Source organism: Phyllopteryx taeniolatus, chromosome 4, assembly GCF_024500385.1.
Source record: "Phyllopteryx taeniolatus isolate TA_2022b chromosome 4, UOR_Ptae_1.2, whole genome shotgun sequence".
NCBI lineage: Eukaryota > Metazoa > Chordata > Actinopteri > Syngnathiformes > Syngnathidae > Phyllopteryx > Phyllopteryx taeniolatus.
Genome location: NC_084505.1, coordinates 12,554,412 through 12,572,495, shown reverse-complemented (window position 1 = coordinate 12,572,495; position 18,084 = coordinate 12,554,412). Strand labels below are relative to the sequence as shown.

The window sequence follows — 18,084 nt, the reverse complement described above, 5'->3', positions numbered from 1 at the left end:
CATCATTTACTCCGTCATTCGGACAGTTATAATACCGTAGAAGTCACAATAGTATGAAAATATTTTTAGGCCATATATATATGTATAAAACAATCAAATGGAAAACGTTAAGCACTGTGACGACTGAGTGTGCCTTCTCGTGTCACGTGACTATTCTTATGCCAAAGTAAGTTAATTCATATACTTCATATTGTATATATTACTCACAAAAAGTTGGAATATTCAGCCATCGGGTGAAATTTCTGAATGAACGTAAAATGCATTATAACCTTTACAAGGGAACTAAATGTAAACTTCTATAAACTTGAATGAACATGTCCCAGTGTTCAATGTGAGTACTTTTTGCTTGCTTGTTGTTCTCTAACAAGTAGCTGGACGGTAAAATATACAGCAGGTGTTTCGACCAATTACATTTCAAACAACGTCCATTTCTGTGCCTTTCTGTGACTCTTCCAGTCTCTGTTGCAACGTGCCGACGACACCCTGTGACACTCAAAGCTCACTGGCCACTTCCCCCCGAGAACATCCTGTTTGAAGTATCGCAATGGCGAGGTATTGTTGATCAATTGTTAGGTGTCGTCTTGGTCTCGTGATGTCAAAATGTAAACAGCATGATGAAGAGGGCTGTTTACATACAACCGAACCAGGAAATGTATTGTTCCATTCATGGATCAAACACCTGTTGTGAATTTTGCAGTTCAGCTCACCGTTAGACAAGTCAGTTGTGCAAAAGGTATTGGAACATTGCAATTGGACATGTGCATTCAAAAGTTCAGAGATTTTATATAATTATGGCCCAGAGATGTTTTCATACAAATGTTTATGTTTCACGACCATACTGCAGAAGCGCAGGTAAGTGATCGAATAATACAAATTCAGGCTGTTGCCACCATTGGAACGGAGCTTCATGCTAAGTTTATATATGAAATCAACCAGTAATTGGGCCAACACATGACATGTATCATGACATTTGTAATACAGTAAATTAAAAAGACTAAAATCCACATTTGCATTTATTTAGAAATACAATTTAAAAAATAAATACAGGTACGGCTATTCATTGGAAATATAAAAAAAATCCATCATTAAATATGGGTTATTTTTAATCTTTCTAACATTGTTGGTGTACTGTAAAGGCCATAAGACAATTGACTGTATTGTTTTTTTTTTAAAAGCTAACCCAAACTCTTCTACAGGCAAATCAACATTCAAGAAGAGCTGTGAGACATCATCTGACCTGTTCAAATGTACAGTCTTTTGGAGGTTTGCTTGTAAAACCACTATTCAACATTAGCTTATTCTACTTATTCTAGATTTACTATTTGAATGACGGCTGCTTTCGAGTTGTGCTGATAGCCATTGTTTGATGAGCCCTTCTGTGCTTCAGTGTTTACTCCAATTGCTTGAGACATGTTAGCCCACAAACTGTAAAACACTTTTGCAGTGACCTTCGAACACTGGAACCACGCTCTTGTCCGCCATCTATCTTCTCTACATTACACCTGAGAGAGAAGAAAAGGCTGAAAAATCCTCTTGCAGTTATTTGGAAAACACAGAACCTCTTAATGGAGCACCTGTTACTTCGCAGATAAATTCATGCATCATTTGTAAATATGAATGCAGATGCTAGTTCAAACAGTGCAATGCAACTCACACATAAAATTGCTCATTGCATCCATGTCATCTGAGGTCATCCAAAGGCAGGGCAGTGCTTTCTCATTTACTACTTTTCCATCAAGACTTGCAATCACAGGACTCTGAATTCAGCCACTGTCAAAGTCCCCTTCTTCATGCAGGATTAACAGATCTGTATTTTCTTGCAGATGCAAGTCACAACAAACCATCCACTCAGTTTTACACCTTCCCTTTACCTCCCCGCCTACCCTCAACGTCCACTCCCAGGGCCATTCTTGTGTACTCGTATGCAACATAGGACACGCTGACAGCAGGGATGACTTTCAGCAAATTGGGGGAAATTCCTCGATATAGGCCGGCCACACCTTCTTGGGTCACAATGGTGTGAATCAAGGCAGACATTGATGGCTTAGTGGAGCCTTTCACTGAGGCTAAAGGAGAGAGGGGGGAAAAAAAACTCAATCAACAACCTCACTTACTACTTAGGACACTACAAAAGATGTTTTGTGCCTTCCAATGGTGCAGCATGTATGCAAGGCATAACTTTAATGGTCATGTCGAGTTATATTTCTAGTCACATTAGTAATAAGTTGTGAACATACTCAAATCTGGTGCTGGAGACTGGAAGAAATAAAATGTCTGTGGCCTCAACCAATTATTTTATCCTAAGGGTAGCTGCAGAACCATTATTTATCCCCTCTCAAATATAACCTGCAATCATCATTTCAGTTATGCATTCTTGTAGCAAACAGTCTAGTTGCAGGTTATACAGGTGACGTGTCTGTAAGTACAAGCAAAGTAGGGCGGAAATGTAAACAAATGCTTAAAAGGTATTTTTGTGTAATTATAATGCATTATTTTCTAATAAAGAATATATGTTAAGGTGAGGAATATAATGTATCACAACTGTATGACAGATTGCGACTTGTTAACTACCAGTAAAGTTGTAAGGCTCATGGAGGAATTTCCCAAACGTGTGGCCCGGCCCAAAAACCTTACAAGTTGAATGGATGCAAGAATTGTGACGCTGCAGATAGCATGCTGTCAAATAAGGGGTCCTATATTATCATAAAACTTGACCAGTGAAGACGTTTTGGTGTTGGGGAAGTTTGTGTGGTTTGGATGGAGGCGTGTCCGGGTTGTGGTTGTCCGTTTTCTCGGCGTCCCGCAGCGTGGACTGTGGTGGGCATTTGGCTCGGGGTTCTTTGTGGCCGGTATCGGTGTCGGACCTCGGGCCTGCTTCCTCCTCTCCGTTCCTTGCGTCGGCTGGGAATGTGGGGGCGGGGTCCCGGGGTCGGTGCAGCAGGTCTGGGTAGGGTCTCTTCGTTAGTGGTTGTCCTCACACCACTCATTGTATTTATTTTTCTCACTAATCACATCTGGGCACATATACAGTGGGTATGGAAAGTTTTCAGACACCCTTAAATTTTTCACTCTTTTTTTATATTGCAGCCATTTGCTAACAGCATTTAAACTAATTTTACCCCACATTAATCTACACACAGCATCCCATATTGACAGAAAAAAAACTGAATTGTTGAAATTTTTGCAGATTTATTATACTGAAATATCACACAGCCATAAGTATTCAGACCCTTTGCTCAGTATTTAGTAGAAGCAGCCTTTTGAGCTAATACAGCCATGAGTCTTTTTGGGAATGATGCAACAAGGTTTTTCACATCTGGATTTGGGGATCCTTTGCCATTCCTCCTTGCAGATCCTCTCCAGTTCTGTCAGGTTGAATGGTAAACGTTGGTGGACAGCCATTTTCAGGTCTCTCCAGAGATGCTCAATTGGGTTGAAGTCAAGGCTCTGGCTGGGCCATTCAAAAACAGACACAGAGTTGTTCCGAAGCCACTCCTTCGGCATTTTACCTGTGTGCTTATTGTTATTGTCTTTGTTGAAGGTGAAGCTTTGGCCCAAGCTGAGGTTCTGAGCACTCTGGATGTTTTCGTCCAGGATATCCCTGTACTTGGCCGCATTCATCATTTCTTCAATTGCAACCAGTCTCTCTGTCCCTCCAGCTGAAAAACACCCCCACAGCATGATGCTGCCACCACCATGCTTCACTGTTGGGACTGTACTGGACAGGCGATGAGCAGTGCCTGGTTTTCGCCACACATGCCACTTAGAATTAAGGCCAACAATTTCTATCTTGGTCTCACCAGACCAGATAATCTTATTTCTCACCATCTTGGAGTCCTTCAGGTGTTTTTTCTCCATGCGGGCTTTCATGTGTCTTGCACTGAGGAGAGGCTTCCGTCGAGCTACTCTGTCATAAAGCCCTGACAGGTGGAGGGCTGCAGTGATGGTTGACTTTCTACAACTTTCTCACATCTCCCGACTGCATCTTTGGAGCTCAGCCACAGTGATCTTTCGGTTCTTCTTTCCCTCTCTCACCAAGGCTCTTCTCCCCCAATTGCTCAGTTTAGATCGTCCCAAACGTCTTCCATTTCAGGATTATGGAGGCCACTGTGCTCTTAGGAACTTTAAATGCAGCAGAATTTTTTTGGTAACATTGGCCAGATCTGTGCCTTGCCACAATTTTGTCTCTGAGCTCTTCAGGAAGTTCCTTTGGCCTCATGATTCTCATTTGCTCTGACATGCACTGTGAGCTTTAAGGTCTTATATAGACAGGTGTGTGGCTTTCCTAATCAAGTCCAATCAGTATAATCAAACACAGCTAGACTCCAATGAAGGTGTAGAACCATTTTAAGGATGATCAGAAGAAATGGACAGCACCAGAGTTAAATATATGAGTGTCACAGCAAAGGGTCTGAATACTTACGGCTGTGTGATATTTCAGTTTTTCTGTTTTAATAAATCAGCAAACATTTCAACAATTACGTTTTGTTCTGTCAATATGGGGTGTTGTGTGTACATTAATGAGGAAAAAATGGATTTAAATTATTTTACAATATAACAAAGAGTGAAAATTTTAGTGGGGCGGTGGCATTGGGTGGCCAGTTGTCGGGGAACCTCGGTGGGGCCGGCGGACCACCCTGGGTCCCTCGGTGTGGGACGTGTCCTGTCCACCAGGCTGCTCTCAGTGGACCCCTGGGCCCAATCCCGCCCCTTGATTGATTGGGTGGGGTCCTCAACCTCCGCAGTGCAGGCACAGCAATTCAGGACACTTCTGTCAGTCTTTGTGCATGTAAAACAGTGTCAATTCACTTGCATGTGTCCGCAGGCACACACCGCTGGGACTCTTTCACTGGGTGTGGGGCCACTCACTTATTGCGACAAATATCTCATGAATATGCGAACTGCTTGTGTATCCCCTCACTCATATTCTCATTCTACAGACTTTTATAATTTACATAATCAATCCCACCACACAGTATACAGACCTAATGGTGGATGGAATATATTTAACTATCTAAACATTCCTAGGTAGACATAACATTTGCTGCACTCCCTTTTCCTAACCTTGAGCTTGCATTCTGGTGCGGATCAGTGCAAGAGGGTAACTTGCCAGCTGCCCACAGGTGCTGGAGACTGCACCACAGCCAACCAATACCGTGACCCCTGGGTCCGCCACGCCTCTGTTCCTATTTAGCCATGCAAACTTTAGTGTCTGAGGAATAGATGCCAAGTTAGAAGACATAAACAAGATGTAGATATAGATACATGCTACCATCATGTCCACCTGACCTCATAGACTGCCAGGTCAATGCCTGCATAAGGCACAATACTCAACAAATTAGGCACATAACCCTTGTAAAAGGCTGCAACTCCTTCCCTCTGCAGGATCTGCTTGGCATAGTCAAACATTCCTGAGAACTGGCCTGTTTTTCTAAGCGTGAGTCGGGTCTTCATCACCTGTCAAGAAAAAAGATGGAAGATGGATGGATGGAAGCACAGAAAGATAATGTAGAGGAATACTGCACGTATTGTCGATTACGGTCTTGAGGATGTGTGTTATGACTTGAAATCACCTCCAGTGGGTAGATGGCTGTCTGAGCGGTCGCACCAGCCAACGAGCCAGCAAAAAATCGCTCATGAGCCCTGAGATTTTTTGTGTCCTTTCTGCCATACATTATATGCTTGATCTAGAAAAAAGGTAGTAAACCAAAATTTAAAGGAAAGGAAAGGAGGACCGTTGATACAATGTAACTTTCAAGGTAAAGATGGAACGATCAAGGAGTGAGTCTATCATTAAAACTATGAGAACTTTCAGTAGAGCACAGACCTCTGTCAAAGTTTGAACTATTGTGCAAGGAGGGGAAACAAATCTGCCATGTTTTTTTTTTTGTCCAATCATATTGTGGGGAGCATCAGTGTATATTCTGACAAGAACAAGGAACTGGATGGGACTTATTGTGAAGTCCTACACACAAACACAAAAGACAACGATACCAAAAAGAAAAAGGAAGCAAGTGTTATTCACCTTTTCATAAGCTGTAAATTTGATTGCAGTCTCTGGGGCAATTTTAAGAACATTGATTCCATTGCCCCTCCAAAAGGACTGCAGTCCTCCCTCTTTTACCATGTACTGAAAACCACTCAATACATTCCCACTAAACAGAGAGGACCCATGAACCTGCCAAAGCATATAATGAAGATGTGTCCATACGTGACGTTGATTGGCAATAAACAGAAAATGGAAGTTGCCCTTTAATGGTGATTTGGTTCTGATCACAAACGCTACTGACTGACCTGCCGGAAGACTTTAAGACGATCTAAGGGGGCTGTCCCGCTCCGTGATATGGATCCAGCCAAGGCTCCTGCCATCAGCTGCCGCCACACATAGCCAGACTTTTTCTCCTCTTCTGAAAACTCATCTGGAACTGTCAGCTGCTCACCTAAGTCCAACATCTAATGAAGGCAACGATTACAGTTTTATATATTTGCGGTTTCCAAACAATGTGAAGAACAATTTAATTGTCATTATTATGTATAAGGAATGTGTGTTGCCCTGGATGCTTTCAAATACATCAAGTCTGGCTGGTTATTAAAAGTAACTTTTTTTATAGTATGTATTTCCACGTGTGTAGCCTTGCCATTGAACGTTTCCAGTAGCGTGCCACTTCCTCCATGTTTGTGAGAGGGTTAAACAGGAAGTAGTCCCGCCACTCAATCCAGTCAATGGTCATGGTCCCATCCTTGTCTATACTGGATGACACACAAATAAACATAAACAAGGCTAGTGAAAGAGGGAGATTTTAAGTAAATGGCGTTGGCTTTACCAGCACAATGTCAACATGAACATATTCTAAACCAACAGAGCAAGATAAAAAATAGTAAATTTTGAGACACAAAACCAGAAATTGTATATTTAAATTAAAAAGCCTTAAAAAAAATAAATAAAATAAAAAATCTTTGAAGTTCAGGAAACTTAAACCACAATTAAGTAAAAGTAAATGTGCTTTAGCAGACACATTACATGATTTATACATACAAATACAAAAGAAAAGTAAAACTACTGTACAAACCAACTGAGAACAAAACGTTAATTAAAACATGCTATTAAGTATGTGTATACTTACACCAAGTGAAAGCAGTGCAGATTAAAATCCTCAGTATTGATGTTTGCTACCATTCAAAGAATAATCCATGCTAATGATGATGTAATAGTGACACATAGATCACAAACCTTTTTAAAATCCTGGTGGCAGCCTTGAGACTGATGTCTAAGCCAACAGCATGTAGAGATTGCTGGATCTCTGCTGCATCTATCTCACCTGGATGTAGCCATCCAGATACATAAAGTAAGAGACATACCATAAATGAATTTTAAAGCTATGGGGCCTGTTATGATTATTAAAATGTATTCAGTGGGCTGCCACAAACCATCATTGTTTTTGTCCAGTGTGCGAAACATGAGTTTGAGCTGCTTTTCATGGGTACGTAGGTATTGCGTGAACTCTTCAAAGTCAAGCACTCCGTCCTCATTGGTGTCCCCTGCCTCTACAATCTGAAAACAAAGACACTTGAGTCTAAAAATTGGAAAATAAAGGGGAACAGTGGAACATCTTAAGTGGCACATCCCTGAGGTTATACAATATGGCATTTAAAAAGTCAGGGGGAAAATATGTGCCATGAAGTCATCCAAAAGGTTAGAGTTGCCATTATGCATGACATCTTGTGAGATACTGTATGCCTTGTCACTTGTTATCAAAGGTAGAGAGTTTTCTGTGTTGTGTGTTTAGTTTTTACTATCAACAGTGGTTAACACTTGTATGACATGTGAGTCTTCAATTAACCTACCACGCATGTTTTTGGCATGTGGGAGGAAATCGGAGTACTCGGAGAAAACCCACGCAGGCACAGGGAGAACATGCAAACAAAATGTGAGTGCGAATGGTTGTTTGTTTATATGTGCCCTGCGATTGGCTGGCGACCAGTTCAGGGTGTACCCCGCCTCTGGCCCGAAGATAGCTGGGATAGGCTCCAGCACGCCCGCGACCCTCGTGAGGATAAGCGGTACAGAAAATAGATGGATGGATGACGTGAGAATGTTGAAGTGAGATGCATGAGTCGCGGCTGTGATGAGATTAACCTTCACATTATTCTCTAGTCACACATACCGTATTTCCAAATATTTGTCCAATTGTATGACCATTAAGAGAATGCTTTGGGAACGGTTTAAACCTGGAAGTCATTATAACCATTTGTAGTATTTCCAATAGTAAACATTTTTTCAAAATGCAAATAAATCAGAGGTTGAAAACTGGAAAGAAATTGCGTTTGACCTTAAAGCTTTTACTTAATTTTTTTCTAATGCCAACTCCAACCTCAGATTAGTTCCTATTTTAAAACAGCACTTGGCTAAAGTCAACAACTACATAGATTCATTTCTCGCCTGTGAATGAGCTAACTGAAAAAAGTACATTTTGTGCAGATGATGTAATCCATGAAACACACACTATTGGTGTGAACCATTGTCCCAACACACAAATGTTTGACAATTCCGAATTTATTGACGGTATTATTTTTGTGGTCAAGGACAGTGGAGCCCTGGCAACCACTGGTGGTTTGCACCTTGGTAGTTTGCCATTCTCATCTTACAAAGTCTTGCTCCATGCAACATAAATAGACATGTTGCACACAAATGCACACACTGGGAAGTGACAGCCAGCTAGCTGTGTGACCCACATGTTTTGGCCAAAACAAATGGAGGAATACGGACAGGACAGACAGATAATGTGTACACAAAGTTGGGCTGTTTATGTTGTTACTATTAAACATTTAAATACCTGAAGTAATCATTCAAGGGGCACTATATAACATTATTAGTTGTTTACTGGCCAGAATCGATGTCTGAGTTTATGTATGGGTTATCACTGGTGCATCATGACCACCGCTAAATATCAGATTCATTCTCACAAGCGAATAATTTTCTTTTTTGAGTGAAGGTGAAAGGTCTTACCCTTTCCAGTGAAGCTCTGGACAGTCCTTGACCCGCCAGCCCTCTACGTAGTTCATGTATGTCAATGCATCCATCTTTGTTGAGATCCAGCTGATCAAACAGCTCCCCCCAGTATTTCTCCCTCTCCTCGTCTGGACCAGAGGACGTTTTGTCCTGGCAATTGGCCCAGGGGAGCCAAGTCCTTGCAGGAGCCATGGCAAGGTCCAGTCAGCTGGGTAGAATGTAATGGATCAACTTACTCACCGGAGCCCGACCTGGACCAATACTTGCATACATACAATACATACAGTATCTATGAAGGTTCACTATTCACACTCAGAAAAAAAGTCGTGCACAATAAGGGTACAATGCCTTTTCACTGGAGTGGTACCTTCAGAGGTTCTGCTTACAGATGTGCAAGTCATAAGTCTTATGGCCCAATATGCCGACGTTTAGGCCCACGCAGCAGTCGGCAATCTTATATGAGCGTTGGTTTGGTATATTGAGGCCTTTAATCTTCAAGTTTCAAGCAAATCTCAAGTTACTGTGGAAAGGATAAAGCAAGTCAAATGAGTTCCCCACTAAATTTCAAGCAAGCAATGTCATCACTTGGGTTAAGCAGGTCACAAGTCAAGCCATACAATTTTGCTCAGTCACAACATATATTGGATTAATCCTAACAGCATGATAGTCACAAGTCTATATAGGGAAACAGTATGAAGAACAGACAGATCACAGATCAATACTGATGTGTATTACAAAATGTATGCACTTTTTTCTACTTGTCAAATATAATTGGATGTGTAACTAACCTGGCTAATGGAGAATTCAATTGAATAGACAATGAAGTTCTATGTTGTAAAAAAAATGAAATAAAAAAGGGCACAATATGTTGAAAATTATGATTTTTAACTGTAAACAGCAAAGACTTGTCAACTCATGTCAAGTCGAATCTCATTGACACCAAACTGTCAAATCAAGTCTTTTATAGGTTTTAGCAAAGCAAGTCCCAAGCCCTAAATTTGGTGCTGACTCGAGTCCCGGGCCTTGATGTTTACAGGGGACATTCTATCGCGCTTACCCTCATTAGGGTCACAGGTAACTGGAACCTATCCCAGTTGAATTTGGGCAAGAAGCGACATACAGGTTGGACTGGTCGTCAGTCAACTGCGGGCAGGACAAACAACCATCTAGGGTCATGCAATCAGGGGAGGCAGAGCCTCATCTGTGCAGAGTAAAAATAATAAATTATATTTAAAAATGATTAAAAACATTTTTTTCCCATTTTAGTTCTCTAGTATGTGATTCATATTGATTTTCTTTTTTAATCCAATAATGTCCACGTAGTAGTCATTAAACTACATTATCTTTAGCCTCAACTCTACCCAGTGTTAAGTAGATTACTTTGGAAATATAATTGTTAACAATTACGAGTTACTCTGTTGAAAATGTAATAATAGTGGAACTATTTCAATTACTTTCTAAGTAATAGAAAATGCTATAGAAAATGGTTGGATGGAGATTTGAAATTCAAAGAAGACAATTTTTAGAGGAAAGCAACAGATATTTTTGTTCTGGGGAGACTTCATCTACAAGTAAAATAAAGGTAAGACAATAAAAAGTTTTAAATTTCACCTAAACTGAGATGAGACTACGAAACAAATTGTCATGAGCCATCCTGCAGTACTACAGTTGGAGCCTGGGTGGCGCATTGGGCCCTCTCTCTCTCCCCTCCCCTCTCTCTCTTTCCAGCACCTTCCTCGGCCGCGCACCTGTCACCAATGAGCCTTCGTTACCACATGCATAAAAGCCTGACCAGAGCCCGAAAACGCTCACCAGAGTACTGAAGCTTCCCCAGCGGCACAACGGCTCCCCAGTATCCACATAAGCTACGCAAATCCTCGTCATCATTCTGACCTCTGTGTTTTTCCCTTGTCCTCAGTGTTCCCTCCGTGCCCCTCGCCAAATGGATTACTGCCACCACGCCGCCAAGCCAACCGACTGTCCTCGGACCATCTACATTTCCTTTTTCAATAAACTGTTCATCAGAACCTCTCAGCTCTTGGGTCCAGTCTCCATCCGTTCGTGACACAAATTATCCAAAATTCAAATTAAAAAAAATACATTTTGATCTTAAATATGTTTTTCTTTTTTTTGTTGAACAGTCTGCATTTAAAATATATGAGCTTTATGGAAAATAAAGTTTCAAATATGAACATAATATTTCTTATATAGGGCAATTTTTTTTCTGCACAACATTTAGCAATTTGATGAAAAGCATTTTATGTAAAAAATTACAATGGCTAGTACCCCTCTAAACTGCCAGAACCACCCATTCTCCATGGCCAAATATGTCATAAAGAATATTCTCTCTCTCTCTCTCTCTCTCTCTCTCTCTCTCTCTCTCTCTATATATATATATATATATTGTCTGGCTGCTAATTTAATGGTAAATATGGCACTCTGTTTGACTCATACATTTGTAAATCTAACTGATATTAGTGGCTCATGAGCCATGAAACTGACCGCATGTGGTGACTGATTCATACTTACATTCACAGCTATCGGATAGCTTAGAGTCCCATCAGGGAAATTAAAACATAATAATAATAAAAAATTACCTAAGATGCATATTTCAATGTGCGGCCTACTGTACTGTAGTCTCCAATAATTGACAACTAGTCTAATCTGCACTATCGTGCAGTGCCTTGAGAAACAGAAATGGATTCACACCGTACCAGGTATACTGTTACAACAGTCAATCGGTGACGTCCAGCCTAGGGGTCCGAGATATAAAGAGGGTGTTAAAAATTTATCATCTAAGAACAATCTGTGATCGGGGATCTGAAATAAAAGCAAAGCTACTAATTACTAATTGATTTAATCAACACAGATATGCCATTACATGTTGAATACAGCCTACATGTAGGTATGCTCATGTTACAGAATGCCTTATTAGTTTCTCACTACAGTCGCCTTTGCTGACTGTCTTTAATGTGTTAAAATCTATCATTACTATATACACAAATTGAGATTTAGAGCATTAAAAAAAAACATAACTGAGATTCTACTACAAAGGCCTTTAACGGGCATTTCACCATATAAAAAGAATAACAGCAGGCTCCAAAATTGTAAAGCATGTGTAACTATATCCGCCTTTGATGACTATTAAAATCGATGAGGCCAATCACTCGCTCACTTACTTGTATGGCACGCTACAGAGGACCTCGACTCACTTGACACAAAAAAACACAAAATCTCTACTGGGGACATGTGAGTCCAGGTCCCCCTCCACGGAGGTGTTTGGTGCCCCCCCAAAAACGAACCTCTCCTGGTGTCGAGTAAACTTGTGAGCGACGTACTCGCTGCTCCTCGGGAACCAGGAAGCGAGACAAGCACCAGCTACGCCCTTCGACGTTCAAGAGTGTCCGAAAAAGATGTCCCTCAAGACACTGCCGTCTAAATACGACGTAGCAGGCTTTCGTCATTACAATCATCTGGAAGAGGCCTAATTAGTGACTCTTCACGATCAACTGTTTTATTTTCATGCCGTTTTGAGAGGCTCACGTCAGGGGCGTGTCTACTATCGACGACGGCCATAAATGCACCACCAAAATATCAGTACTACGAGACTGTCATTTTTATGATTTGCATTTTATGTCAATGCTGGTCTTGTTCACGGTTACAGAAGCAACTACAAATCTTAACATTATAAGTCTTATGAATAACAGACGACTATTTTCAGCACACATCATTCGTTTACCCAACCCAACTCATCTCAATTCTAATGAGCACTTTAAACAACCACAGCTAAAACAAGTACATACTGTACATATACATACAATAAATACCATAAAAATAGTAAAACCTTAAAACAAACGCAGTCTCATGCCGAGTGTGGACCTGCAATAACTAACCTGTGTTGTTATTATGGGTTTAAAGACGAGTTTTAAAAGGTGAGCGGGCTTGCCTAAGGTGCAGAGGGAGGCCATGCCTAAGTGGGGACCAGCAACCAAAAAGGCTCTCTCCCCTCTGAGCATCTCACAGTGCTATGAGAGCGCATCAACATTTTCCTTCACATTCAAATTACTAGCTCCAAGGCAGGCTTAGCCATGTTCCATTCTGTTAAAAGTTTCACAAACGTATTTGCATTGCTTTCCTTATCGCCTATTGAATTGATGAAGGCATGAGAGCGATCAGTCTTTTGAGCGGCAGACTCAAATTATTGTCCGGCCGTTATGATATTGAGTCTTTTGGCTTGGGAAATGAGTGGACCATGAATTGAATTAAATCAAAGTTTTTTTTTCTTTAGCTATTTTAGTCATATTATTTGATATTTATATTTTTCTGTTTATATGTGGGCGGCAAGGTGGACGACTGGTTAGCACATATGCCTCACAGTTCTGAGGACCTGGGTTCAAATCCGGCATGTTCTCCCCGTGCTTGCGTGGGTTTTTTTCCGGGTACTCCGGTTTCCTCCCACATCCAAAAACATGCATGGTAGTTGGTGGTTAATTGAGGACTCTAAAGTGTCTATAGGTATGAATGTGAGTGTGAATGGTTGTTTGTTTATATGTGCCCTGCAATTGGCTGGCGACCAGTTCAGGGTGTACCCCGCCTCTCGCCTGAAGATAGCTGCGATAGGCTCCAGCACGCCTGCGACCCTAGTGAGGATAAAGCGGCATGGAAAATCAATGAATGAATTCTCAGTAAAGCAGTCAACCAACCAATCATTGCTTGTTTATGCAAATAACACATAAAACAGATGCCAATACACATATCACTAATAATAGGTTGCTCCTACAGCACTTGAATGCGCCACAATTAAACACAGGTCATTAACCAGGTGTGTGTGTGTAGTGTATCTTTGCTGTCTTATATGACATCAAATCATTTCGTATTCTATCCCATCTCTGTAGAACAGTGACATACCAATTTATTTGTCCTTCGGACATGTTTGGAATGTTGAGGATTCCTCGACGCTTGGTTCCCTGTGCAAAGATGATGATTCATCAGCGAGCTATCTTAATCCAAAGCAAACCTCCTCAACATAAACTCAGGATGTTGTTAAGTTCAAACACATCATCGTATTTTCCTGCTAGCGTTGCAACCTAAAATGAAAAAGGTCTCTTGGCCATTTAAAATATTCTTTTTTTTTTTTTTTTTTTTTTTATGTCAGGAAACAGTGTTTGTATTCTCTTCAATGACTTTGGCCAACCTCGGACCTTCAGGATGGATACTTGCCCACCTTGACAATTATAAAAGCCGTGACTGACACAAAGCTAATGCTGTTGCTGCAAAGATAATTTACAAGGTCAAATCAAAGTGTTTTGATATGACTCAATGTTTTTTTTTGAACCCAATAAATCCATATTGTTAAATGCAGTGGTGGGGATGAGCATTTGGTACCTGGGCCTTCAGTGAGGATTTACCTGACTTAATGCCACCATATCACATACCAATATAAACCATCAATAAAAATGCAATACAAACGTATGCACCTGCACCATGTACATCATCTGGAGCAGTTCAGAATCAATATTTACCTAATAGAAAAACATAAAATCCACCTAATGTACTCACAGAGATGCTGATTATTAAATGTATCAATTTGTGCAGATTGCAAAACATGTTTCGCTAGTCGAAGTCAAGGGCCAATGCTCTGACCCTGTGAAAAAAATAATTTGAAATCTGATTGGCTTCAGACGTTTCATTGCCAATATAGTTCAAGTTGACCAATACTACTGAAGACCCCCTGGGGTGATCGACATGTCAACGCAGTGAGGTTAAAATCTGATCAGAAAAAAAACAAGGAATAAAACAGCCGGAGAGCGAGAAATGCTGCAAAATGAAGATGATGGACTATTGGGAGCATCTGCAATTTTATGGAACAGATAGGTCAGGGGTCCTGAAAGTGTTTAGGCCATAGAAGGTCTGGATACCTCTTACTTGTAGCCACTGTTGAAATGGACCCTCGTTTGCTGTTTGGGACTTGGGTCTGCAGTTAACCATCTCCTCCACTTGGTGTCCTAAACTGTTTGCGGAAGTGAAACCTCCACGAGTGTGCACGGTGAGTCCAACTTTACTCCGTTTGAGCTGGACGGCGGTCTGCTAAACTGCCGTCTCAACCGTTCTATATTCGTAATGAACCAACAGCCGAGTGGCGCTCAACGACTGTCGGTACCGAGTCCGACTCACGCCGGGGAAGCAGAGCAACATGTTGTGGCTCTGCAGCGGGAGCTTATTGCGGCGATCCACGGAGCGTTTGCTGTGGCGCTGGAGATCGCAGTTCGAGATGTGATGGGGCTCGTCGGCAAGGCAACGTGCGGCATCTACGAGGATCTACGACGAGAGAACGAGTCTTTAAAACGAAGTCTACGGCAAATTGGGACGGTACCGAATCCTACCGAGGAGCAAATCCTAAACCCCGATGCTCCGAAGCTCCCACAAGCAGCCGACTTCGTAGATAAGGCTTCACAGCGCGACGAAATCCCCCCATCTCTTAAACATGGCAGTGAGCACAACTGCACGGTTGGAAGTGAATGTCCTATTCTTAAAAAGATAAGCTGCAGCCCACCCACAACACAAATAAGGACGTGTGCTCTAGAAAATGGATGGACGGAAGAACAGTCTCGCGTACCTGTATGTGTGGTGAAGATTGAAAGCATTGACCAACCCTGTCAGGACCACCGACACCAGCAAACACCCACTCCTCCTTGTTTTGATGACAAGCTCACAGTAACGCAGATGATCTTAAAGGAGGAGGACCGAGAAGTTGAGTCAAATGCGCCTGCCTGTTCATGGGATTCGATGAAAGTGGAAGATTTAAGCCCAGAGTGCATGTCTGCCATCCAGTCAACACTGCTGGACGAGTGGAATCCACGAGTGGAGGATATTCACGATCAAGATGAAGAAGGTAAGCTGAGAAGACATTTTATTTTAGACTCTAGAATCTTACTATGTATTTTACATATCTTGGCTGAGCTACTGCCAACCCTAACAATGTCAATTGTTATTCAGAATAGCAACTTGTGTAGATGGCGGCACGGTGGCCGACTGGTTAGAGCGTCAGCCTCACAGTTCTGAGGTGCGGGGTTCAATCCCCGTCCCCGCCTGTGTGGAGTTTGCATGTTCTCCCCGTGCCTGCGTGGGTTTTCTCCGGGCACTCCGGTTTCCTCCCACATCCCAAAAACATGCATTAATTGGAGACTCTAAATTGCCCGAAGGCATGACTGTGAGTGCAAATGGTTGTTTGTTTCGATGTGCCCTGCGATTGGCTGGCAACCAGTTCAGGGTGTACCCCGCCTCCTGCCCGATGACAGCTGGGATAGGCTCCAGCACGCCCGCGACCCTAGTGAGGAGAAGCAGCTCAGAGAATGGATGAACTTGTGTAGATAGTTTGCATATTTGTCTTTAATATACATTTGTATGGGTGGAACGGTGGAGCAATTGGTTGGCACATCTGCCTCACAGTTCTGAGGACCGGGGTTCAAATCCAGGCATGCTAGGTTAATTGAGGACTCTAAATTGCCCGTAGGTGTGAGTGTGAATGGTTGTTTGTTTATATGTGCCCTGCGATTGGCTGGCGACCAGTTCAGGGTGTACACCGCCTCTCGTCTGAAGATAGCTGGCATAGGCTTCAGCACGCCTGCGACTCTACTGAGGATAAGTGGTACGGAAGATGAATGAATACATTTGTGTGACTTGACGACAGATTGTTTCTGAAAGAGTCAATGATAAAGAACTAAATGTAAAAGAGGGAACTCTCCGACTTATAGTATAGTACCGAATTTATAATCGAGAGTTTTGCATGGAAAAATCTAAATATTTGGGGGAAAAAAATGGAATTGAAAAAGCCAAATCCAGTGTACTAGTTAAATGTGAAGTACATGAATTGAACAAAGATGTGATTTTTCTAGATTACCTACCAAACCGGGAGGCCTCTCAACATGATTGTGGCATCAGTGCCAATAGCCAGGAGGACAACACCAGTAGCTGCACTTGCAAATCATGCAATCAGTCTTTCCAGCTACCCAGTGAGCTGCAACTCCACTCTGCCCATTGCCAACAGACGCTCCAGCAGGTATCGGCAGGCAGGAAAAGGACTAAACTGCATCTTTACCCACCTGGATGCAGCCCTTTCCACTGCCCAGTGTGCAAGCGCGAGTTCAACCGCAAGGAGGACCTCAAGACCCACCTTCGCATCCACACAGGGGAGAGGCCTTACACCTGTTCGGTCTGCTCGAAGTGTTTCCGTCACTCCGGGGCACTCACCAGGCACTTCCGTATCCACTCTGGTGAGAAACCGTATATCTGTGGACAGTGTGGGAAGTCCTTCAGAAATGGTGGGGGGCTCAAAGTTCACCAGCGCTCGCACAACAGCTAAACGCATCAGGGTAGGAAAAAAATCACACGGGGCGAGTAGGGAGGTTGCTCCAGCATGGCGATATTCTTCTCTACCAGGAACAGTCGGATGCTCAGGGCATTGTGAGCAGGCACGTTGTCATGGGGAAGCAGCGAAGTGCCACAGCTGTTGCCTCTTCTCAAGCAGAGAACGAAGCAAAAGCTGTATAGGATCTCGTTGTGGACGTGTTGGTTAAACGTCTGGGACACATCGAAGGGGAAAACTCATAGTTTATAGTCTGGGTTCGAAATATATCTTTTGTGACACCGGTCTTGGAACTTTTCTGACACCTTGTATAGCTGCAGTACAGCAGTCTTAAACATTACTGGCTTTGACAAAACACAGCTCTTGTGACTGTTACACAACTCTTTGCTTTTGAGGCTGCAAATACTCCTGTCTGTCTCAAAGAACACTGCGTCTTATATAACCTCACAAGGAGTGTCCTGATCAGAGTTACACTCAAAAAGTAATTTGGATGTCATAGTCTGCGGAGGCACAAACAAATGATTGGCAATGTGGTATGGTGTGATCACTACATTAAATGTTTATCGTATTTGGTGACTCAATATTGTTCATAAAGAGGAAATGTGGAATCTTTATTGCTGTGAAACGTGGAAATAAATTGTCAACGTTGCTTTACATTTTCTAAAGACTGAGCAGTTGGTACTTTTTTCCTGATAAAATTTTTAGTATA

The 18,084-nt window shown here is 42.1% G+C and overlaps 2 protein-coding genes across 12 annotated transcripts; one reads left to right on the top strand and one right to left on the bottom strand.

Moving 5' to 3' along the window:
• Window positions 1–1,157: 1,157 nt before the first annotated feature.
• Window positions 1,158–15,646, bottom strand: slc25a23a (solute carrier family 25 member 23a). Of its 11 annotated transcripts, none has more exons than XR_009788024.1 (15): window positions 12,190–12,549; window positions 11,725–11,830; window positions 10,068–10,211; window positions 9,378–9,530; window positions 9,008–9,218; window positions 7,429–7,552; window positions 7,232–7,319; window positions 6,639–6,750; window positions 6,295–6,453; window positions 6,026–6,178; window positions 5,574–5,687; window positions 5,290–5,457; window positions 5,065–5,212; window positions 1,655–2,066; window positions 1,158–1,502 (listed from the first exon to the last, which is right to left on the bottom strand). XR_009788024.1 is itself a non-coding variant. In XM_061769556.1 (13 exons), the coding sequence occupies exons 4-13, from the start codon at window positions 9,200–9,202 to the stop codon at window positions 1,492–1,494; spliced, it is 1,272 nt and encodes a 423-aa protein (XP_061625540.1). In that variant the 5' UTR covers window positions 9,203–9,218; window positions 9,378–9,530; window positions 10,068–10,211; window positions 12,190–12,550; the 3' UTR covers window positions 1,158–1,491. The 11 variants fall into 11 exon arrangements, 2 of the variants coding, with proteins under 2 accessions (XP_061625540.1, XP_061625538.1); XR_009788023.1 differs by having other exon boundaries at window positions 11,725–11,763; XR_009788027.1 differs by lacking the exon at window positions 10,068–10,211.
• Window positions 14,976–18,034, top strand: LOC133476336 (zinc finger protein 271-like). The gene is made up of 3 exons (XM_061769571.1): window positions 14,976–15,056; window positions 15,143–15,902; window positions 16,906–18,034. Exons 2-3 carry the CDS (start codon window positions 15,287–15,289, stop codon window positions 17,370–17,372), a joined length of 1,083 nt encoding a protein of 360 aa, XP_061625555.1. The 5' UTR covers window positions 14,976–15,056; window positions 15,143–15,286; the 3' UTR covers window positions 17,373–18,034.
• Window positions 18,035–18,084: the final 50 nt, after the last annotated feature.

Bases quoted from the DNA above. Each gene is read 5' to 3' on its own strand.
- slc25a23a (XM_061769554.1), bottom strand. From the start codon at position 9,202: ATGGCTCCTGCAAGGACTTGGCTCCCCTGGGCCAATTGCCAGGACAAA. The intron at 5,688-6,025 runs GTGAATAACACT...CCTTTTTTCTAG, and splicing joins AATTTACAGCTTATGAAAAG to ATCAAGCATATAATGTATGG. The intron at 2,067-5,064 runs GTTAGGAAAAGG...TCTCTCCTTTAG, and splicing joins CACCAGAATGCAAGCTCAAG to CCTCAGTGAAAGGCTCCACT.
- LOC133476336 (XM_061769571.1), top strand. From the start codon at position 15,287: ATGGGGCTCGTCGGCAAGGCAACGTGCGGCATCTACGAGGATCTACGA. The intron at 15,903-16,905 runs GTAAGCTGAGAA...TGATTTTTCTAG, and splicing joins TCACGATCAAGATGAAGAAG to ATTACCTACCAAACCGGGAG.